Below are 25,390 nucleotides of genomic sequence, written 5' to 3' on the forward strand. Positions count from 1 at the left end.
CCCTGTTTTAACACTGCAGTCTCACAGTGGCTTGTCTCTTGAATAGAGCCTCTGTAAGGTGGCCCCACTGGCCTGGCTCTCGCCTTCACTAGGCTCTGGGAACTCCATTCCTTCCTCGGCCTTATGAAGCCAGGAGATAAAAATGGCTCCCTGATGTTTCTAGTTCCTGAGTACTTTGCCATTATTTGTTACTCACACATCTGTAAATAGCCCATTTATTAAGTTTTCCTCACAATCCCATTTGGGAATGTCTTCTGTTTCCTGTCATGATCCTGGCCTATAAGACATGAAATGCCTTGCTCAAGGTCACATGGCTCGTTAATGAGAGACTAGTTGTTCTAGAGATCCACTGCTCCTAACCCTGGCTCCAGTGTTCTTAACTAAAGATACATTTCAAGAGCTGGCTTAGTAATAGCATTTGTTGAGTGTTGATCACATACCAAATATTATCCTAAGTGCATTCCGTGGACTCCCTCATTTGATTCCTGTAGCAGTATAATGAGGTAGGGCCCATACCTGTATTATTATTTTTATTTTTATTTTTAAATGTTTATTTATTTTTGAGAGGGGTTGGGGAGAGAGAATCCCAAGCAATCCCCATCCCATGCTCAGTGCAGAGCCCGATTGGGGCCTTGGTCTCAGAACCGTGAGATCATGATCTGAGCCAAAATCAAGAGTTAGGTGCTTAACCAAATGAGCCACCCAGGTGCCCTCATACCTTGTTTTATAGATGAGAAAACAGGTAGAGAGAGGTAAGTGCCTTGCTGTAGGCTCCATTACCAGTTGTTGGTGGGACTGGGATTTGAATTCCTACTTTCTGACTCTGGAGACTATGCCTCTTACGGAATTACTATACACTCCTAATGGACATAACAATTGTGATATCTTATTTTCTTTTAGAATTCGATGGATCATTTTAAGAAGGAGAAAATCAAGTTAAGCGAATTATCCACGTGGCCACATAAGCACACAAATAGCTTCAAAATCAAATTGGGTATTCTGGCCTCTTTTCTAATGAACTTGATACCTTTCAGAGAGAATTGCCTTTCCCAGCAGATCTCAATCCTTAGGCAGATGGCAGAATTTCGTATGACTTGCTGGCACTCCTTGTTGGAATTTTCATATTCTTATATTGTTATACATTTTTAAGATTTCCTTGTTGGAAATTTTGTTACCACATGATACCTCATGGACTCAAGGGCTGATAGAATAGCCTTTGAAACTGTGTTACCATGTGTTACCATCAAAACTGATCACAAGCTAGAGGAGGCAATGAGAATTTAAAACTAGTGTTTTGAAAACTGGGTTGAGAACATCAGCGAGGTCTTATGAGAATTTAAAGTGATAATGTGAGTTTTCTGTAGCTCATCACTATAGATCCCTCCTCCATCATAATTCTCAGAAGGACACTGGAAAGAATTTCTGTTCATGTCAGTTTATAGAAAGTCAAATCATTTTTATATGTTTAAGAAAACATTGTGTGAGAAAAGAAAGCCTTTGTGGGAGGATCAAACAAGCGTGTACTATAAACAGGAACAAACATGTGCAACCTTTGCAGAAAGATTTATTGGATGCAATGTGATCAGAGCCTTAATATACAGAAAATGTTTGCATCCCAGTTTACTTTAGATAATTGTAGGATAGAGATTATTTCCTTTCACTAAGCAAGTTCCTTTCTCACTTTTCCTTCTGTTTCATCATAATTGGTAATGTAAACATAGTTCCAAGTAATTTATTTGAAAACAGTTGTAAAGCAACAAGAAACATTTGAGAAACTGTGCTTTAAACTCATCACTGAGTAGCATGTGGTGCTTTGAGGCACACGGTGTCATTTTGTTCACAATGCTGTATCATTGGCTTCTGTGTTTTAACAACAGTACTAATATTTTGTCTAGATGCAGAGTATTTGTGTAGATCACTGTTTCTCAAAGTGTGTTTCCTCAATTACTGGTCCCATTTAGACGTTTCATAGAAAAAAGCCTCTGTGATCCCCATCAATCTGACAAACGCTGTATATTTTACCTCCCTCTTTGTAACTCACTTTACATTCAGCTTACTAAGGGATCTGAGAAGTCCTTTAGTAAAGAAACTGCTTTAGTCTGTCTTGCCCAGATTTCCCCCCAAAATATGTTATGTTTTTTTGAGAAGTAGGTAAACTTTGTTTTGTGGCTTTAGTAGACTCAAGCATGACTCTACATAATCCACAGATTTCCCTCTGATGTGGAGGACAGGTTTTAATATCTGTCCTACGTACTGGAGAATCATAATGGAATATGAAAGATGTGCTGTCACCTTTTAAAATTAGTAACAGAATGAAAGAAAGAGCCTACAACTGTCCAAATGACAATTGTAGCTTTTCGCCCTAATTCTGCAATCTCCTTTGCACTGTTTTTACACATTGTAAACCAGTGACAGAGAATTAGACACCTTTTCTTTATCTTGCGTGACAAATCTGAAAGTTTTTTAAAAATTTCTTTAATGTCTGTTTATTTTTGAGAGGGAGAGAGAGAGCATGAGTGGGGGAAGGGCAAAGAAAGAGGGAGACACAGAATATGAAGCAGATTCCAGGCTCTGAGCTGTCAGCACAGAGCCCCACGTAGGACTTGAACCCACGGATCTGTGAAATCATGACCTGATCTGAAGTCAGATCCTTAACTGACTGAGCCACCAGGCACTCCTGAAAGTTTTAACACTATGTTCTAAGCCATGCAGAAACCTCCTAATTAAAGTTGGATTTTAGCCTGTATAATTGCATTTAGTCATTCAATAATTTTTTCCTTCTGTTCTTTGAATAATTACTTAGAGGCCTTCAAAAGATTATTTTCTTCTGTTGTTATTGGATTTATTCATATCGTTTAGGGAGTTTACATTTGTAAGTGACTTGAACATTAATTTCTATAGCATGCTTCTGATGAGTTCTTCTGTTTGTCTATACCTTGGTTTTATGCTACTCAGAAACTATAACTCAAAATATCTGGGAACACTGTGGTATCATAAGGATATAAACCCATTTTCTCATTCGAATTCACCATAGTTTCTTTGGTTTCTACTATCATTTACTGTTACTTTTTATAACTTAATTGCTATTTAAACTTGGCACTAAAGGGACTCATAGTCTTATTGGATATAATATTGCCACTTTATTGTAGTCATTACTGTTGATCAACTTGTTTTAAAAAGTTTCTCATCTCTTATTCCTCTTTCTTCTTGCTGCTGTAAACATATCACTTTTATAATGAAGTGCCGTTGGTTTTAGTGATTTTATGTGGGCCCTTCTTATAGAGCTACTCTGGGAATATTTAAGTATTTTAGAGCAGCTATTTTGGTATATTGTTTGGATCCTAAGATTTAAGTTTACATAGGCATTTTTCTTTTGTGCTCAAACTGAGTGTTCCTAACCATTAGCTAGTTATTGGATTTGTTTCTCATCCTGTCCTATAAACATCAATTCTCTAAACAACCATTAGCATACTTAGAACAAATCAAGATTGCCCTGTCGTCTTGCTAGGGAAGCAAAACTAAGTAATTGTTTAAAACTTTTATTTTAGGAAAAAAGTTTGTTGGCTCAGAAGTAATGAAACTGTTTCTTAGCCCTGACTCTGAGACTTCATTCATTGTGTGATCATGTAAATTACCTCAGATTCCTAGAGTTTAGTTTTTCTACAGGCTACTTATCTCACAGAGACAAGTATAGGATTAAGCAGTGAGATTGCAGACCTAAGGGCAACTGTAAGGGAATGCAAAAGATGTCTTCAGAAAGATTCCAGGATTGGGGAGCCTGGGTGACTCGGGTCAGTTAAGCGTCTGAGTTCAGCTCAGGTCATGATCTCACGGTTTGTGGGTTCAAACCCCACATCAAGCTCTGTCTGACAGCTCAGAGCCTGGAGCCTGCCTCGGATTTTGTGTCTCCCTCTCTCTTTGCCCCTCCCCCACTTGCACTCTTTTTCTCTCTCTCAAAAATAAACATTAAAAATTTTTTTAAAAGAGAGAAAGATTCCAGGAAATCCATAGGAATAAATTTCTACCCAAGTATTAATTATCGCCTGCTTAGGTAATATATTCCAATTTAGGTGATTTGGTGAAAAGAGGGAAACAAAGGACAGTGATTTAAGGTCCGCCCTAAATACAACTCCGATAGGGGAATGATGGTATTATTTTGTAAAGGACGAATCCAAGCATGCAGAGATTTGGTTTCTGGTCCAGCTCTGCCATTAAAACCTTGGCATTGGATAAACCTTAACTTCCTTTGGCCTTGGTGTCCTCATCTATAAAATGAGACATAGTTGACTAATTGGAATCTATATTAAGATTCTCCAGAGAAACAGGACCAATATAATAAAGAGATTTGTTATAAGGAGCTGGCTCACATGACTATAGAGACCAGCAAGTCCAAAATCTGTGGGTTGGGCTAGCAGGCTGGAGACCCAGGAGAGCTGATGTTTCAAAGACTATCTGCTGTAGAAACAGAAAAAGCCATGTTCAAGATCAAGTCCAAAGTCTTGGAGAATTTTTTCTTGCCTGGGGTTGGCAGGTATTTTGCTCTATTCAGTTGAAGGACTTGATTAGATGAATTTCACCCACATTATAGAAAGCAATCTGCTTTATTCAAAGCCTAGCAATTTAAAAAAAAATTTTTTTACATTTATTTATTTTTAAGAGACAGAGTGAGAGAGTGTGTGATGGGAGGAGGGGCAGAGAGAGAAGGAGACACAGAATCCAAAGCAGCTCCAGCCTCTGAGCAAACCTTTAGCACAGAGCCTGACGTAGGGCTCAAACCCACGAACTGTGAAATCATGACCTGAGCCGAAGTAGGACACTTAACCGACTGAGCCACTCAGGCACCCCGCCTAACAATTTAAATGTTAATTTCTTTGCACTCATTCTTATAGAGATATCGAGAATAACGTTTGGCCAAATATCTGGGTACCACATGATCCAGCCAAGTTGATGCATAAAATTAACCATCACAGTATCTAAGGAATTTTTAATTCTAATATTCTATGAAATTTTCACTCAGGATCTCCTGGCTCTCTGTGAGAATGCTTAGGTCATGTCAGTAACTGTCTTCTTCAAAGCCATAGGCATGCCCTCATTCATCTGGCAGACTTTCATTGGAAACCTTTTATATGCCAGCCATTGTGTTAGAGAATTTGAATTTTATTCTATGAGCAGTGTGAAGCCATCAAAAAGTTTTAAAAGGAGGTAGGGAGGATCTGATTTACATTTAAAAAGATCATTTTGGCTATAATGTGGAAAGTGGCTTAGAGCAGGACAAACATGGATATCAGTAAGGACTTAAAATCAAGCAAAGACTTCTTGGTGGCTCAAACTAGATTAGTCATGGTGAAGGTGTTGATACCATGCCTTCAGGAAAATATTAAAACACATCTGTAAAAACTACTTGTTTAAAATCAAGGCTATAGAGTCTCAAGTGTGCATGATCCTCAATTTATTTCTTTTTCTCGTAGAAGAAATAGGACAACTACTGTTTGCTTTTTCATCATAAATGATGAGAAAAAGGGGCTCCTGGGTGGCTCAGTTGGTTGAACATCTGACTTTGGCCCGCGTTATGATCTCACAGTTTGTGAATTCAAACCCTGTATCGGGCTCTGTGCTGACAGCTCAGAGCCTGGAACCTGCTTTGGAGTCTGTGCCTCCCCCTCTCTCTCTATCTCTCCCTCCCCTGCTTGTGCTCTCTTTCTCTCTCTCAAAAGTAAGTAAATGAGCATTAAAAAATTTAAAAAACAATGATGAGAAAAATACTGTAAAGTAATCTTAACACAATTTTAAAAGAATTAACATGAAATGGTAAAATGTCAGCACTTGGCCCATATTTTTCTAAATGTGAGCTAATTTACTTATAAGAAATAGAATACTCTGGTTTCTCTTCAGATCGCATAAATCTTTCGCCTTTTACTTATAAGAAATAGAAAGGGCTTTGAAAAACATTGGCCTCCTTTGATGGAGGCACAGCCTATTCTAAGCTGCCTTGGGACAGGAACAGACCAAAAACAAGGTGGTCACAAGGTGCTTTACACACAACTTCAGCAGAAGGATACCATGTCTGTGAAGAAGCTTCACAAGAAGGGGTTTCATCTGGCCGTTACATGGGAAGACAGCCTGTCTTGATCCGAGTAGAGTGTAATTATCCTATTTATCCTTAAATACCTGGAATTTTTTCTACAACCCCCAGCCAGAGTTAGTTATTCCTCTGTGGCACTCTGTGGGAACCTTTAGATATCATTTACTATTTTCTGGTGTGATTATGTTTGCCAGTTTGGCTCGCTCCATAGATGGCTATGATGTGGGGACAGAGAATATATTTATCTTAGTGTCTTCTTTAACCAGTGAAGCTCACAAACATTAATTGAGTGCATACTGGGTGATACTTTCAAATTGTTTGCTTTCTAAACTCCATGAAGGCAGGGATCGTATTGTTTGAATGAGAAAATTGAGTTATATACATGCAAATGGTATGACTACTTTTGATGTGCCGTACTTAAACTTTCTGGATAATTTCTTTACTAATATCACTAGACTAAATCCTTAGACTTAGTATTTTTCTGGTTAAAATCAGGAATGAGATTTATATTTAGTGGCTAAAAGTCACCCTGTATTTTTAGGAATCATTCTGCTGTCATTGGGTAGTTTTATGTTACTCTTTGTATTCCGTGGAGGAGGAGTCTAAAATACCTCTCTTTCTTATTTCCAGGGATCATAATTTTGACTATCTGGAGTTTCGCCTTTGGATTGGCCTGTGGTCAGCCTTCCTGTGTCTCATTTTGGTAGCCACAGATGCCAGCTTCTTGGTTCAGTACTTCACTCGCTTCACAGAAGAGGGCTTCTCTTCTCTGATTAGCTTCATCTTTATCTACGATGCTTTCAAGAAGATGATCAAGCTAGCTGACTACTACCCCATCAACTCCAACTTCAAAGTGGGCTACAATACTCAGTTTTCCTGTGCCTGTGTGCCTCCTGACCCTGGTGAGGACACCATGCTTAGTGTTGGTACTTACCCTGTGTTTGGAGGAAGGTATAGGCTCTATACACACAAGCTTTCAGCATGATATCATGATTGTCAGGAAAAAGTTTTATTTTTTCTGAAAAACCCTCCTGCTAGATTTGAAGTCTTACTACCCGAGGTATTTTAGCCATGTGGTTCAATCAAGAAGCGAACCCAGAAGCTGAAAAGAACTCAACTTTTAAATTAACTCAAATTGCAGTATTTGCAAGGAAAATTAGTGTACATTATTCTTGATTTTATCTGATAGTTGAGGAAACCAGATACAAATATTAACAGATATAAGGACCAGACAAACCCAGTCCTCTGAACTTCTGTCCCATATTTTGCTGTCTCCTTATTGCCATACTAATCTCTTCCTAAAGTAAACTCTAAAGATTATTTTAAGCTTATAGAAGAAACAAGATACTATTAACTTTATAGAATTTGAAGCATGAAATTGAAAAAGAAGTTTAGACTAGAGTCACTTAGTGGTAAAGTAGAGCCTTGTAGTTTCTCTGTGCTAGACAATGTAAATATGAAAGGAATAGAAGAAATGAGAGAATGAAAAGAAGAGCATTAATGCTCTCAGGGAAGATTTATGTCCTAGAATTAGGAAAGATGTAAAAGTAAAAAGTAAGTTCCAGGTAAGGAATATGATTCTATACACCCTCACACTTTAATATCCATCTAGCTAAACCTGGGTTAGCATCAGGACTTTTTCCCAAAAAGGCATTCTATTTGGTCTTTGGATTTTTTTTAGGGTAATTCATTATCATTTTATGATATGGAAGGCATTTGAGAGAAGGAGTTCACTTTGGGGAAAGTTGTTTTATATCTGCTCTGGGAGAATTGAGGGGTAGACATTTGTGTCAGATAATTAAGCGGTAATAGTGTTAGTTATCCCTGGTCATGCAATTAGCTACAACTCATTGTCCCTTAGAATAAAAACGGATACACATTCCATACTTTCTGACTAAGGTCTTGTAGGAGTACAGCAGTGTGTCAGGGGCTGTGTAAGCCTGAGCACATTCATGCAATATGCACTTTTACATATAGATTCTGAAGGGAAACCATTTCATGTTTACAGTAAAAACAAACATGGCTGTATCATAGACTAGAATGCTGATGTCAGGCCGTGTTAGATTGCCCTCAGATATTTCGGTGCCATATTTGCAATCTTCTCTGCCACTTTGGTGGGGAAGCTTTAGAAGACCTGTATGCATCTTGAGTGACGAGTGACAAGAGAACAGTATCTCCCTAGAGTTGGGTCGCTCAGTAACACTGATGAAAAGATAGGTCATTGTTGGGCTTTGCACTCATGGATTCTTTTGTCTTATTTAAGGACAAGCGACACACGTTGAAATAAAGCGCATGCTTAAAAGCAAAGCAGAGACAGGTATGAAGTGAAAATGTAAGGATTCAGGCAACATGAATGATGTATAGTTACAAAAGCTTTTTATTGTTAAAATATATACTGATTACAGGTATTTCATAACTTAAAAACTGCTTGGAAAAGACTAGGTACTCAATATATGATAGATGCAATTATTAGGATCAATTAGATGTGCTTGAAACACAGATGTTACCATTACACAATCATGTAGAACTTTTCCTAAATAAGAGGGTGGTAACCATCCATCGTGTACTTTCAGGGAAAGCCCAGATTATGCATATTCAAAATAATGGCTCACAGACATATTTAATTGTGGGATTTTGAACTTTCCATTTCATTTATTTCTATCTTTATGTATTTATGTGTAAATATTTCCTTATGAAAAAAGTGTGTAATCTGACTTCATAGGCAAGTCTAAGTAGACATATAGTGAATTTTCTAAAGGAAAAATAATACGCCTCAGTTGTTTGAGGTTTGAGGTATTCATAAAGCCAGCTGAGGGCTTTGTCAGCACACCTGTCGCAAGAAGATCTACTTACCTGAGGCTAATGGAAACTGGTACTCATTTTAATTGGATATTGGCAGAGATCGTAATATAGAGCCAAGGAAGACATATTTGAATGTTAATTGTGAAAAATACATGAATGTTTTACATGTAATTTTCCTTCCTAGACAGATCATTGTTTTCTTGAAAAAGTCATCGGGAAGCTTGAAACCTGCATAGCAAGTACTAGCTGAAGTGGAGATAAATAGCTTTTCCTTTGACCTCTTTCCCCAGCTTGTATAGAAAGTCTGTCCTGTCGAGTGAGGCGTGGTCTTGGAAGGACTCTGACAATTTCCACTGTGTCCAAGTGGGACCAGTAATGAATTGTAGCAGGGCTTTGAAGTCAGAATATCTAGTATTTACATCGCAGCTTGGCTAATGCCCTATGTGTAACTTTGGGCAAGTTCCTTTTCCAGGGTACCTTTGCATCATTTTCCTCACTGGTAGAAAGGGGTTAATAATAGCACCTACCTTATAGAATTATTATATTGTATAGAAAAACTGAGGTATTTCAGACAAAGTACTTCAGACAGTTTCTGATATGTAATAAGTAATTGCTAACTGACATAATTACTGCCGTTATTATTTATTAAAATTTAAGGTTTGTAGGTATGAATGATAGAACAAACAGACCGGTCTTCATCATCCTTCCTTCTAAGCCAACACTGTTGGGCACTTGGCTTATTTTGTGACAAGACTGTCGATCGCACCCCATATTTTTAGAGTTGTCAGGGTGAAAGGTGCTCATGAAGGGTATGAACATGAATGTGAGTGGTTACCTTAAACTATGGAAATAAAATCTGTTTCTGGTTGGGAAAAAGACATGGATATCTCCGTTTTCATGACAAACCCCTTAAGGTTTGAGATTATGTGTTTCCCTCCTCATAATCTTAATACTTTTTGATATAAAAGTATATACCACCATCAAGTTGGTACTTCATGATAGCAAGCTGAAAAATGATAGTTATCGAATAATACAGTTGCATGTACAGCTAGAGTAGGTATTCTAAAAACAACAAAAGCCTGGCCTTTCATCGCAACATGCACTCCTAGTAAAAGAATTCAGTCAATGAGTCAAAAATATTTAAACTGGCGGATGACTTGTTTTTCAACACTGGGACTGTATGTAACAGTGAACCAGCAACTCCACAGATGGAGACATGAGCCTGCAAACTGAGAAGTGATTATACAGGAAAGGAAATAGGGGTCACATGAAAACTCGATTCATGGCCACAATAAGACTGTGAGTTTTTTTGTGCTTTGTGAAGACAACTCTTCCTCCTCTTTTCCTTCCTTATCTGTCCTGTTCTCACTTGCTTTCATAAATTTTCATCACCTCTTGAGTTTCCTTTTCTTCATGCGTCTTTCTCTCCCTTCCTTTCACCCCATCTATTTATTGCTCAGGGGCCAATGTTCTATACCTACTGAGAGTCTCATTTACTGAAGAACTAAGGAAGCCTACTTGCAAAAACTAAAAGGAAATTTAGCCATGTGGTTTGACACAGCAGTTAGGGTGGATACATGGGTTTTGTGCTAAAATTTCCCTTTCTTAGAAATAGAGTTGCTATTAACTGACGGAGAGGTAATAGAGGTTATATTCTCCACTGTGCCTTGATGCTTACATGGCAGAGATGTATAAGAAAGATGACTCAGTTCAGAAGCCGACAGTGCAAGCTAAAAAAATATCCCATTGAAGAACAGTTCACAGTATTACTTTTCATCACCAGCATCCCAATTTGGAAAACTGTTAGTGTGATAAAGTGTAAAGAGAATGTGCTTTGGAGTAAAGGAAAGTGAGCGTGATTGAGGTCTAACCAGCAGTGTGACCGTGGGCTAGGCTAATTACCTAATTTCTTTGCTTTTCATAATCTGTATGTTGGGTTAGTAATTGTATCCTTTCTTAGAAGTTACCATATGAATTAAATGAAATGGTATATGTAACATTGTTTGCCACCTAATAGACACTGCATAAAAATTTGTTCTTTGTCTTATCTCTTCTTTTTCCACAAAAGATGCCTCGGCCAGTTTAATCTTTTAGTTGTATTCTTTTAATGGGGTTCAAACATTTAATTTTCCTTGAAACTTTTCTAATGGAAGATATTAATTGGGTTTTTACTGGAAGCCTACCCTGCTCAAATTAACAACTAATGTGCTGTTGTAGATAAATATGAAACATTGGAGCCATATTTAAAGAAAAAAATGTTAAGGAATTCAGTACATAGTAGTTAGACCATTTAATATTATTCCGTTGGATCTCAAGTCTACAGAAATGTTGTATACTGTGTATAATCATGGAGAAGAATGCTAGAAGGTCCTTTCTCCTTCCCTGAAGGGAAATGTTCAGTTCTTTAAATTGGTCTAATTCAAAAACAAACGATAGAATTTTGTAAACAGGGAATAAGACACGAGCTTTCCTCTTTCTTTTCCCCATCTCCTTTCCTTCCTTCTCTTGCCCTTTTATTCCTTCCCTTTCTGCTATCAACAAAAATTTATAGAGGGTCTATTTCATTGCTTTGTAAGAATTGTGCTACCTCACTGAAGTAGACTACACAACACACACACACATCACATACACCTGTGCACTATACAACACACATACACACCCTGTACACCACACTGCACACACCTATACACCATACCACACACACACACCTATATGCTACACACACACACACACACCACACCACACACTTGATCTCACATACACATCTGTACGCAACACTGCATGCACACCACACCACACACACATCTATACACCATACACATGCACACATCACACACACCTGTACATCACACACCACACACATACACACACACCACGTATACACTGTCCACACACATGCACACATATACTCACATTGCTTTTTATAAAATGTGTTGTTTTTAAAATAGTGTTAGTTACTGTTTGAATGAGGTCAGATTTTCATTTGACTTATACTCTAAAAATACATTTTCACTTAAGAACCTGTGTTCATTTGCCTAATGTGTCAAGGTTACAATCACTCTACACTCAAGGGCATATTAATATTTTAGAAAGGGTCAAAACAAAATTTCTAACCAAGTATGGTTTTGTATCTGGAGGGGAAAGAAGCCTTGCTAAAAATGACAAACAAATTAGAGAAGTAAGAAAATTTGCCTCAAGGGAATATATACTATACTTTATTGTTAACAGAAGGGATATATTTTATTGATTCATTGTTGACTGTTCCAGGGAGAACGTGCTTAATAATGGATGAATGATTAAGAGGAATAAATACTTTCTCAAGCACTGAGACATTATGGTCTATAGTATCTCTAGTAAAAAAAGGCTTTTTCCCTAATGTGAAACTGTAAGACTAAGTCAAGGGATTGAAAGTAGCCGTGGCTTCTGTTTCTTTTTTTTTTAAGTTTATTTATTTATTTTGAGAGAGACAGAGATAGCCAAGGAGGGGAGGGGCAGAGAGAGAGGGAGAGAGAGAATTACAGGCAGGCTCCACACTGTCAGCCCGACTCCAATGCGGGGCTCGAACTCATGAAATCATGAGATCGTGACCTGAGCTGAAACCGAGTTGGATGTTTAGCCAGCTGAGCCAGGCACCCCTGTCTTCCATTTCTACACCTTTGTTTTATTCACAACATGAGGAGGCCTCCAAATGCTCCAAAATGGTTGTCACTAGAGTAGAATTTCATTACCATTTCTTTCTATATAATTTTTCTATTATCTTAATAAATGCTATGCACCAATATGTTACAACCATTAAAAGGAACTGCTGGATTATGTCTCCTGTGGTCCCATATTATAGTCGATATGTGTTTCATAATTAGAAAGCCCATTAAAAGAAAATTAGGAAATAAAAGATAATCCTAATGTATCTTCCACGACCTGCATCATATTCTATGCAGCTTTATTTTTATTATGTATCATTCCCTTTTTGGATTATAAAGTAGGTTTAAATCATAGACTAATGGTTAAACAGGAGGTGCTAGGCCTTCTGGTATAGGACTATTCAGGCTTTGCATTTGCAAGGATATTTTACCAGCACAACTGATATTTTAGCATTTATGGCACTATGGTCTTTTGAGAAAACCATAGAAATTTGAAACATCCATCATTTTAGCTTCCTTTTAGTCTCATAGCCTAGTATTTTAGCAGTTTCTGTATAACAGTTGCAAGACTCAGAAAAGGGGAAGCAGTGAATTTGGATAATCACAGATCTGTATAATTCATTAGCTGTGGGTTCATATGAAACACAAATTTAGAAACATAGCCTGTAGTAATGTCCACGCACATCTGAAATGTAGTGATGAGTGAGTATGGAAGAGAAATTTTTTGTATATGAAAATAGTGGCTAAATATGTCCCACTTAATAGCAGATAGTAGCTCAGCTCTTTAACTTTCAATGTGGTGTCATAGGTGAACATGTGAAAAAGTGTCCACTGATTAGAGTGTGTCGTAACTTGAACTTGTCTAGTTATAGTGAAAACCTCAAGCATGAGGCTTGGTAAAAATACTTAGGAAAATGAAGAGGATAATAACAAAACATGATGAGGATTTTCTATTAATTTTATTTGTTTTAAAGCTCAAGACTGAGATGGTGGGAGGTGATTTCCCTAAGAGCTATTTCTCCCAAAGTTTTCCTCATTCACCTTGTCATCCCTCTAAAAGCTGTTTTTGCCCTTTTATTGATCTAGGCATTTAAAGCATAAATATTTGATTTTAGTAAGAGGCATTCATGTGCTGAAATTATCCAGGGCCCTTATTATGACATGACCTCGCAGGCAAGAAGCTTATTCTGTTTTATTCTGTATCTGTTTTCCAGTTACTCGGTTTCCTCAAGATGTTGCTTGAGTAAAATGGAGTAAAACATTAAAATTTTATTATTATAGAGAATACTCTTGAGTTTATTTCTTACTAAGAGCAAACTAACCAATTCTACATTACTCTAATCCTAAGAAGCTATGTTGAGGGTATAGATTCAGATTTGGCTAATATTTATTAAGCACCATCCAAGTGCCATACATTTTACTAAGGGATTTTAATAAACTATATTTCAATATATTATAATATTATAATATATATGTATTCAATCATCACAAACCTTGTAAGGTAGCAGACTCTTCTTCAGGGGTGAAATTTTGCTTTCTTCAGGTCATAAAACTGACAGTCATACTCGTAACCATCTATTTCAGTTTTACCTGCTATTGTGCTAACAATTTTGCCTACATTGTCTTATTTAATCTGCACAGTAATCTTATGAGGTAGATGGATTCGAATCCAGCTTCACAAATGAGGGGCCTGTGGTCAAGAGTGTGTGGTGACTTCCTTAAGATTATGCGGTGAGCTGGTTTGGGGACAGTTTGCTCCAGAAGGTGCTGGAGCCAGAATTCTAGCCCAGTTTTCTTAGCATTTCTTTCTCTAACTTGTGACATGGTAGTGCATGAAAGCAGACAGATCTGCCTCGGTGGCTGTTTCTGGCTCATAGATACCCATCTAGCTTTTGTATATATTTCTGATGGTACAGTTGCTGCTAATGTGTAATGCAGAGGAGTTGTGAGGTAGTTCTAGAGCAAGGTACTGGAGGGTAAAGAAGGACAACTTTATAGGTGCAATTGGAATTTCTCATGCAGGAGGTATACTAACACTGACATGCGGATGTCATCTTTTTTTCCCCTGCTCACAGCTCCTATAAGTCTGATCTTTCTGTAGACCTCTCATTAAACATACGGGGGAAAAGCCAGCTTAAGATAGAACACTCACAACCACAGTTTTAAATGTCTGTTACTAATGATGTTCATTCCCCTGTTCCAGAGGATCAGCTAGAATTTGATACACAGGAAGGAGGATCAAGAAGTGAAAATCCAAGGAACATAAAATGATCAACCTGTGAAAACTCCCTGAAACCAAGTATGGGACACAGACTGTCCCAGTGACAATTGGCTAATTCTAACTTAGCCAGCTTCCTAGGGCAAAGAGTTTCTTTGCTTCCTAAGCCATGGTGCTGAGCAAATAGTGAAAACACAAAGTGCAGTGTGTTTATGCTTTTCTATTTGATCTTTTCAGAATCCTAATTAAGGATATTATGAATTCTATATACATAGATCATTCTGCACTTGGTTGCCAAAATACTTGTACTGTATGTATCTGGATCCAAATGGTGAACAATGGCTCTCGTAGACCAAGCTCCCAATTGGAATTGATCATTCTCTCTTCTGTGAGTTTAAAGAAATTTACTTTTAGGCTTATGTATGGACTCTCCCATATTCTAATATGTATTTACGGAAGTGCTTGTTTACATATTTACATATTACGTATCACATATTTACAAGTCCTTCTCTTGAAGCAGCTACATACTAAAATAAGTAGGAAAAGTGTATACTTTTTATTGTTCTATTGATAGTAGTCGTGGGATTTTGAGAGCCAATATGCTGTAATAGCTTGTCTCAGAGGAAAACTGAAAAGATAAAAGAATTTAGAAAAGCAGAATTGATGTGTACCTAGAACTTGAAAGTAGTCCCTAAAAGTTCAGATTGGAATCCTAGTTTATTGTTCACTGGTGGTCTTTATTATGTCACTTATCTCACCAAAAGAGGAGTATATCTTGGATATCTTTCTCCCACACCCTTATTCCTTGCTTTTATGTGGAAAAGTATGTTTTACAATGACCTTCAGTGTCTTATGACAGGAAGCTCATAAAACTGCATCAAAGAATCTTGCTCAGGAAGAGCAGCTTCCCAGACACCATCCGAATAGTGCCTGTGATTTCACATATGCTGCTTTCTTTTGAATGCTCAGACCAATCAGACATTTCAGAGGGCAGTTGAAATTCACATCATCTAACACTGGAAAGTATTATCCCACCTTGAATTCTTTGGCCACAAATATCAAATGCTGGCTAGGAAAAGAAAGAATGCTGAACAAGATTTGGGTACCAATTCTACTTCTGGTTGACTCTCCTTCAGTCCTGGGCACGAAACCTGGCATGTCTTGCCTCAGAGTCCCATTCAGCATAAAGCAGTTGTAAAAGTATAGGTGTTACTTGCTCTCATATGTTTTTAAATGAGCAAATGGATAATGTAAGAAAATGTACTGTAGACATTTTAGAATAAAATAGTACTAAAAATCTAGGTTTTATTAACAAAAATGTATAACATCTTCTTCCTTTTGGGAATGGACTCAATGTTTGGTTTTATTGTTGGGGCCAAGCATCTGTTAGCCTATGTTGATTCTTTCTGTGACCTGTAATGAAACAGAATAAGAAAACAGGCTGCACATGTGAGTGTTTCACTGAGGAAATAGGGATGGCCTAGCAATAGCTAGCTTTAGATTAAAAGTTTAACAATTCTAGAAACTTCAAAGATCAGAATAGATTCCAAAATTGAGAAAGACTAGGGCTCTAGCTAAATATTTCCTCCCTTTTACTTGTTTTCCTTATTTCATTTTTTTTTTTTGCCTTTATCCCTCATTCATATGGAGCCACTAAATGGCCCCTAGTCTACCCTCATTTATTGACAGTAAACAAATATGCCATGTTATCGAAGTATAGGTGACAAAATTATAATGTATTTAAAGTGTACAAAATGGTGATTTCACATATGTATACATTATGAAAGGATTCCCACCAAGTTAATTAATACTTCCATCGCCTCTCATTTTTATTTTATTTTACTTTATTTTATTATTTTATTTTGTTTAGATCCTCAGACCTTATTCCTCTTATAACTGAAAATTTGCATCCTTTTACTAACCTCTTTCTATTTCCCTATCCACCACCCACTCCACCCCCTGCCCCTGGTGACCACCATTCTACTCTCTATTTCTATGAGTTGTACTTATTTTTTATTTTATTTTATTTTTTTAGCTTCTACCCATAAGTGATACCATACTATATTTGTCTTTGGCTGGCATATTTCACTTAGCATAATGCCTTCCAGATTCATCCATCTTTTTGCAAATGGCAGGATTTCCTTTTTTTTTTCTTTTTAAGGTTGGATAGTAAACAGATATTTTTGAGTTCCTGTCAGTTTAGTGCTGGACTGGGCAGCTTCAGGGAAAAAGCAATGAACAAGACCTGCCTTTTCTGTTCTGGATCTTATATTCTAAATTTCAACAATCATATGAATCTGTTTGTTTCTCCTTGAGAGTGTATGTTGGTAGGACCTAAAACATGACAAACTGAAAAGACAGTCTAGGGGCTTGTGAGTAGGAGGGGGTCAGATAAGAGGGGACCAAATAATAGCAATTTGGATGTTAAATGTGATGCTCAAGGACAAAACCTAAATGTCATTTTACAATAAATTAGGGATATTCTCTGAGTAACAGTTTATTGTATAATATAAATATATAAATATAAATATAAAACTTCAGGGGTGCCTGGAGGCTCAGTCAGGTAAGTGTCTGACTCTTGATTTTGGGACAGTTCATGATCTCGCCGTTCTTGGGGTCGAGCCCCGCATCAGGCTCTGCACGGGGCAGGGAGCCTGCTTCAGGCTCTCTGTCTTTCTCTCTTTCTGTCCCTCCCTACTCTCTCTTAAAATAAATAAACATTTTAAACAAAACAAAACAATCAGAGCTCCTGGATGGCTGTCAGTGAAGCATCAGACTCTTGGTTCAGCTCAGGTCATGATCTCATAGTTCGAGAGTTTGTGCCCTATGTCAGGCTCCTCACAGGGAGCCTGCTAGGGATTCTCTCTCTCCTTCCCTCTCTCTCTGTCCCTCCCCCACTCACACTCTTTCTTTCAAAATAAATAAACTTTAAAAAACCAAAGGAAAAAAACTCCTGTAATAGGAAAAAGGCTTATCTGATTTTAAAAAGTTTTAATTATTGAACACTTTAAATACTATGTTTTTACTTTAGATTCATAATTTCTTTTTAAATCGTTTAATGTTTATGTATTTTTGAGAGACAGAGACAGAGTGCAAGTGGGAGAGGGGCAGAGAGAGGGGGAGACATAGAATCTGAAGCAGGCTCCAGGCTCTGAGCTGTCAGCACAGAGTCTGATGCAGAGTTTGAACCCATGAACTGCCATATCATGACCTGGGCCAAAGTTGGACGCTTAACCGACTGAGCCACCCAGGTGCCCCTAGATTCATAAATTTTAAAATAATGAAATATTTCCAAGAGGAGGGTTAGTTTAACAAATAAACCAAGGTTCCTCCAAAAGCAACCTCTTAATAAATCTACAAATCATGGCAAATTATGTGAAAATAACTTTTAAACTTAGATTAAACATTTATTACCATTATATTTACATAGTTTATTATGTGTTTGAAAGATTTTTAATTTTCCCACATTTTGCAAAGATATAGTTTCTCATATACAGTCCAACTTTTCAAATATCTCAAATTAGTTAATTCTTAATCAGTGAAAATCCATTTTGTGAGATTTGACTGTACATGAAGCCAGTGATCAACATACTTACTTACTAACATCCATTTCTTCCACCAGGCAAAATATACTGCTTTTAAATTATAGAGACGTTTTATTTTTCTTCTTTTTTTTTTTTTGGAACCTGAAGCAAATTGTAATACCATTTCCTTAAATGTTTGCCATTTTTTCTTATCAGATTAAAGTGCAACAGATATGTCTGAATCTTTGCTAATTTTATCTAGATGAAAGGTGAATACAATTATAGTAAAGAAAAACTCATTGTGCTTTATGGTATTGTGGAAGACATTTTTAGTGCCTGGCCCAGCTTTTTTAGATTTTGAGTTATGCATGTAGGTCATTTTTATGGTAAAAGATTGTCTTTTTCTTACAGTTAATATCTCAATATCCAATGACACTACATTGGCACCAGAGGACTTGCCAACTGTTTCTTCTACTGACATGGTAAGTGACTTAATGATTCAAACCCCTTGTGTAATGTATAATCTAATTATAATATGCATAACATGATGTCTCCTACCCTTTAGCAACCTGAACATGAACACAACTTTAATAATCAGTGATAGTGGAGGGACAGGAAAAAAAACACTTTCCTTGTTATAGTCAACCTTTCCTCTTCTCTTCTCTTCTCGTCTCATCTTGTCTCTTGTCTCTTTTCTCTTTTAAGTCAAGTGAATATTTACTCCTACTACATTTTAAACCTTCTTAGGAATTTAACTGCTATATCATTCATTGTCACCTTGAAATATTTTCACAAGGGAAAGGGAGAGCAGTCGAAAAAAGAGAGCATGGTATCCTCTCTATGTCTAGTACAATTAAAAATCCTCCTGACTACCAAATGGTGTTGCATTCTCCTCACTAAGGGTGATTGTAACAGGACATTTCCCCTGTCACTTAAAAGGGACTGTGCCTCTGTCACATGATATCCTTTCCCATGGCTTGTAACCAAGGCTCTTTAAAAGACTAGAACTAAGCTTTAAAAATGAGCTGTTTTGCATGGAAGGTCACACGCTGGAAGGAGACTTTTGTTTTGGAGAAAAAGGGAAAAGTGCTATTTCAGACTTCTAATTGTGTTCCTTCTATGCTGGGTATGGAATCTTACCAAAGAATATCAATCTCTCAGTTATAAAGACAGAAACCATAATACCTTGTATTGATAGAGTGCCCATCTCTCAGGAGACCAGAACAGTTCTGCAGATATTATGTAATGAGTGCCCACAACACCCTTTCAAAGATGATGTTTTGTATCTTTCCTGGGCAACTCTCACTTGACCCTGTTTCTCTCTTGTTTTCATATTATGTAGCTCTCTTGACTTTTTTTTCCTTGCTGTTAAAGTTTTCTCTGATTTCCTCCAAACTTTGCCTCTTTATTTGTGTTTGATTGTGTGTGTGTGTGTGTGTGTGTGTGTGTATGTGAGTGAGAGAGAGAGAGAATGTATATATATCTTAAAAGCCACATACAGAAAAGAGATCAGTTGTCAGCCTTTGAGCCAGCCATCCTATTGCCTAAAATAATCTGATTAAAATACAGAGAAACAGTTCCTTCTAGACTTTAAATAATTTTAATTAAAGTCTAATTAAAAATTTAAAATATATATAATTAATTAAAACCATAAGTTAATTTGCAGTAAAAATTAATGAAACACTTCCACTGACTTAAAAAGAGATTATGTCTAACTTAATTCTTTTTGTAACTAATCAAGGAAAGCTTTAGAATTAATGAATTTTTAAGCCTTGTCTTTGGGCAAATTTGGAGTGACTCTATTAATTGATATAGAATAATAATAAGATGCCATTTTAAGATTTATGGAAAACAAATGGAAGTTAACGTTGACTTCTGGTACGACTATGCTAGAGGATATAAAGGCACAATAATGATTACAATTTAGCTATCATTTATAGGGCATCTAGTAGAGATAGGTGTCTTACACGTATTCTAACCATTAACACAAACTACCAGGTGTAGTTATGCTCATCTAATAGATGAGAGAAACTGAAGCTTTAGAAGGTAAATCACCTTTCATGCTCTAGGTCACATAGCCATAAATTATTAAAACAAAGATTTCAGCTGAAGTCTGAGTGGTTCTAAGACCTGCGGTATTTTTAGTACACCATGCTACCTCAGTGTTTGTAAGTAGAAATGTTCCCCTTTCAGTTCTTAGAACTAGGCTGTCCTCCAGGGCCATGGTCCCCTCATGTGTGTATCAACTGTGCACCTAATTAAAATGCTATGTTGCTATGTTCAGCATCTCTAGAGAAGAAATTAGGAAAACATGTGTATACATGTGTGTATGTATATAATTATGAAGGAAAACTTTTATTCTGTCCTTCATTTTTCCTTTTCTATCCATATCAATGCCTCTAGGTACACTTTGCATAGATACACGCACACATAAACACATACACACAATTTGTATGAGATCAGAAATGAATATTAAAGAGGTAATATGATTTACTATCACAAGCAATAACTACCATTTGTTGAGTACCTGCTAGGGGCCAGACTCTTCATATGACTTGTCTAAAATTCTCACAATAACTTCTAAGTTATTGTTATTTTATGGATGAAACAGGAGCTTAGAAAGGTTAGCTATCCATATCGTCAGTACCGTAAAATCAGGATTTGGACTCGGGGCTTTCTAATTCTAAAATCTGCCTGTTTCCATTACTCAAGGAATCAGAATAGTGTTTCATGTAGAAGGACTTACAGATAGTGATTTCTCATGTCATACTGCCCCATTTCATATTCAGGGCTTCACTACTTAACAGGTTGTGGTAACTTCCCAGTTTCCCATTTGTATAATGGTGATGATCATAGTACTTTATCTCAAAGATCTTACAGAAATCAAAGGAGTAAATAGGCAGCACTTAGAATAGTGACTGGCACATAATCATCTCTGCATTCAGGTTAGATACTATTATTATTCTATGTAAGCATTATGATCCTTCCACGAGGCCATGTCGCCACCATAACTCAGGTTCGAGGAGGAAAGAAATTGGATGCCACCACTCTGACAGGTGACTGGGCCCTGTCTGTGTTTGGTCATGCTAGCTCTGCTTCCCTCAATCTTTCCCGGAACATCTAGTCATCAAGGATTTAATTTCCTTCTTTTATCCAGCCATAATTAGATTATGAAAGAAAGTGCTGTAAAAGTAATGTGTGGCCCTGAGGCACCATCAGGGCTCCCTCTCACAAGCCTCAGAGAAATCTCTGTCAGAGGAGGGAAGGCATTTTCTCTTCAGCTTCATAAGCATGAAGACAGCTTTTCTTTCTGCATAGTAGCATGGGTATGTTTTCAGGAGGGAAGAGCAGGAAAATGGAGCATTAGAGCATTTAGATAGATTGGAACTTTAGAATAACCATCCCTCAAGATAAAAAGGCAGGTTTTCCATTATTTCCATTCATTGTTGGAATCATTTCATCTTTAATTTGTCTCACCTTCACCAGTGTTCCTGTAGGTTTATTGGTGAGCATATCCCCTCAGCCTACAGACAAAATTCTGTGAAAGGTTCCTATGAAACTTTGAGACCAGCCACAGCTTATCCAACTTTTATCAACACAATGAGCCTTAGGCTCAGGAAGCCTCTGATGGCTTCCACTTAAGACTCTCAGAGGGAGAGACCAGATTTCACGATGGAACATCAAGGCTTTTCCAGGGAGGTGACTGAATAGATTAGTTACTTTTTTTCACATTAGATGCTTTTTTAAAATGATTATTAAATTGAGGTATATTTTCTCACGTGTTCATTGCAGTGAGTTTTGATACTTTACATACTCATGTAATCATCACCCAAAACAAGCTGCATATACAACAATGCTATTATCCCAGAAAGTCCCATGGGGAATACTCTGTGTCCTTTTTTATGCCTCAGCTTCTGAGCCATGGGAGACCTTTCTTTGCCCAATTGCTCTGCCCCATCCTTCAGAGGGGAGAAGCTTTAGCCCTTTCAGGAGTACCTGAATGCCTCAGAGGACTTCTTCTTCCATCTTAAGAAAGTGCCTTTCTTACATTTGGTAGGGACACTGTCTAAGGGGGGATTTCTCTCATATCTCCTATCTAACTTCCCACCTTTTATGTACAGCCTGTGAACTTGGCAAAGACGTTGAGAAAGTTTGGCTGGTTGAATGCAGGCTTAGTCGAACACCTAGGGCTCCTTGGAATTCTGGTCTGTTACCCCAGTCTACATGTAGCCATTTAAAACTCATTAAAGATTTGGCTTATTTCTCCATACCTCCATCTACAGTAGATTTATCTTTCACGGGACACTCTGACAGGCATGAGGAAGCCATGGATCTTTTCTCTCTTCCAAGAAGGCCTTGTAATTTTTTAGAATTTATTCAAGTTTATTTATATCCTTGTCTCTTGTGGATTTTTAAAAACTGATTTTATACCTTGTCCAGCTTGGTTGGGTAGGTTGGAAGTTACTGTTTACTTTTTTTTTTTAAGTTTTTATCTAAATTCCAAATAGTTAACATGCAGTGTAATATTAGTTTCAGGTGTACAATATAGTGATTCAACACTTCCATATGACACCTAGTACTCAACACAAGTGCCCTCCCTAATCCCCATCGCCTATTTGATCCATCACCTCCGGTAACCATCAGCTTGTTCTCTATACTTAAGAGTCTGTTTCTTGGTTTCCCTCTCCTTTTTTCTTCCTTAGCTTGTTTGATTTGTTTCTTAAGTTCCCCATTTGAGTGAAAGCATATGGTATTTCTCTTGCTCTGACTGACTGACTTTGCTTAGCATAATACTCTATCTCCTCCCATTGTCCCAAATAGTAAGATTTTGTTTCCAAATAGCAATATTTCATTCTTTTTTATGTCTGAGTAATACTCTGTTGTATATATGTATACCACTTCTTTATCCATTCATCAGGCAATGGACATGGGCTGTTTCCATAATTTGGCTACTGTAGATGCTGCTGCTATAAATATTAAGGTGCATATATCTCTTTGAATTAGTATTCTTATATTCTTTGTAGCAGTGAAATTGCTGAACTGTAGGGTAGTTTTATTTTTAACTTTTTGAGGAACCTCCATACTGTTTTCCAGAGTGGCTGCACCAGTTTGCATTCTCACCATCAGTGCAAGAGGGTTCTCCTTTCTCCACATCCTTACCTACATTTGTTGTTTCATCTGTTGATTTTAGTCGTTCTGACAGATATGAGGTGATAGATATCTCATTGTGGTTTTGATTTATATTTCCCTGATGATGAGTGATACTGAGCAACTTTTAATGGGTCTATTGGCCATCTGTGTATCATCTTTGGAAAAGTGTCTATTCATGTCTTCTGCTCATTTTTTACTAGGTTATTTATTTTTGGGTATTGAGTTTGATAATTTCTGTATAGATTTTTGGATACTAGCCCTTTACCAGATATATCATTTCCAGATATCTTTTCCCATTTCATAGGTTGCCTTTTGCTTTTGTTGATTGTTTCCTTCACTGTGCAGAGACTTTTTATTTTGATAAAGTCCCTATAGTTTAGTTTTGCTTCTTTTCCCTTGCCTTAGGACACCTATCTAGACAGAAGTAGCTATGGCTACGGTCAAAGGGGTTGCTTACTGCCTGTGTTCTTCTCTAAGATTTTGATGGTTTCCTATCTCACATTTAGATCTTTAATCCATTTTGAATTTATTTTTGTATACAGCGGTGTAAGAAAGTGGTCCAGTTTCATTCTACCTTCTATATGTTAATTACAAGTAGAAAACCAATTAGTTTTGATATTTTATAATAACCCATTCAGCTCTAGACAATTGCAGCTCACATGTATCCTGTAGGTTATAAAGTAAGTTGCAGATTACTATATGTCTCCCTACCCACTGCAGGGAAAAAAAACCATATATGAGTACATTAACTACTTAACCTTCAGACTTCTTTGTAGCATTATCTTCATTTATATTTATTTCAAAAGGTGCATATTTTACTAGTTGGTACTAAGAGCAATATAGAATCTTTCCTTTTTATTTATTTTATTTTTTTATTGTTTTTTGCTTATGGTGTTACCCAGTGAAGCATATCATGTCTGCATGGAGATACTGTTAATCAAGGAACGAAGAACTATTATAGTCTCATAAATTCTGCTTGGCAGGCAGACATGGAAGCAAAAGTGTTCTGATTTGATGTACCTTCAGGGTGATTTTAGGAGTTAACATTTATCTTCGTGGGAAATAGAATGTCATATTAATCTTGTGCGTAGCATCTTTGTGATTTTCTCACATTGAGAAAGTCAAGTGCAAAAACCATTCTGTCCTTAAGTCCCCTTGAATAACACATGTTCCTACTTTTATTTATTTTATTTTTTTTAAAGATGTTTATTTATTTATTTATTTTGAAGGGAGAGAGGGAGAGAGAGTGTGCACAAGCAGGAGGGGGGCAGAGAGAGGGAGGGAGACATACAACCTGAAGCAGGCTACAGGCTCTGAGCTGTCAGTGCAGAGCCTGAAACAGGACTTGAACCCATGAACTGTGAAATCATGACCTGAGCCGAAGTCAGATGTTTAACTGACTGAGCTACCCAGGTACCCCTGTTTCTACTTTTAAAAATATTATAGAAAATTTAAAACATGCAGTAAAATACAGAGAATAGTACAATGATCCTCCATATGCACATCACCTGGCTTCAGTGATTGTCAGCATTGTGATCATCCTCTCACATATTTATCCCCCTGTTTTGTCTTTGGGGAGGATGTTATAGCATTGTAAATTTTAAAATTCACCCTTCAGTATACCTTACACTTTGAAGATTTACAAACAAACCATTCAGTGTAAACAGGATAATTCTCTGGAAAATGAGATCCACAAAAATAGATTGATATCCCTTTTCATGAGGTTAACCTCACTCAAGATCCTCAGCAACTTGGTTTCATTTCTCTTACACCTTTGTTTTTTACTACCCATTTGAACAATCAGTCTTCTTTGGCTCACCTGGTCCACTCACTGTTAATTTCTTCAAGGGTAGGCATCCAATAAATTTTGAATAAAGGACTTGCTAGATAAGTGAATGAAGCATTATATGTCCCCAAATCAGCATCTTTGTCCATGGTATCTCCCTGTCTAATGCTTTACATCTTTGTTCCT

The 25,390-nt window shown here is 37.1% G+C and overlaps 1 protein-coding gene across 2 annotated transcripts in view; it reads left to right on the forward strand.

Moving 5' to 3' along the window:
* Positions 1–25,390, forward strand: part of SLC4A4 (solute carrier family 4 member 4) — a 301,173-nt gene that overhangs the window by 210,221 nt on the left and 65,562 nt on the right. For both annotated transcript variants that reach the window (XM_077750185.1, XM_077750178.1), the window contains exons 13-14: positions 6,713–6,984; positions 18,679–18,749. In XM_077750185.1, coding sequence (XP_077606311.1) covers positions 6,713–6,984; positions 18,679–18,749 — 343 coding nt within the window. The remainder of the gene's footprint in view (positions 1–6,712; positions 6,985–18,678; positions 18,750–25,390) is intronic.

Source organism: Crocuta crocuta, unplaced genomic scaffold, assembly GCF_008692635.1.
Source record: "Crocuta crocuta isolate KB4526 unplaced genomic scaffold, BGI_CrCroc_1.0 scaffold1, whole genome shotgun sequence".
In the NCBI taxonomy this organism is placed as follows: domain Eukaryota; kingdom Metazoa; phylum Chordata; class Mammalia; order Carnivora; family Hyaenidae; genus Crocuta; species Crocuta crocuta.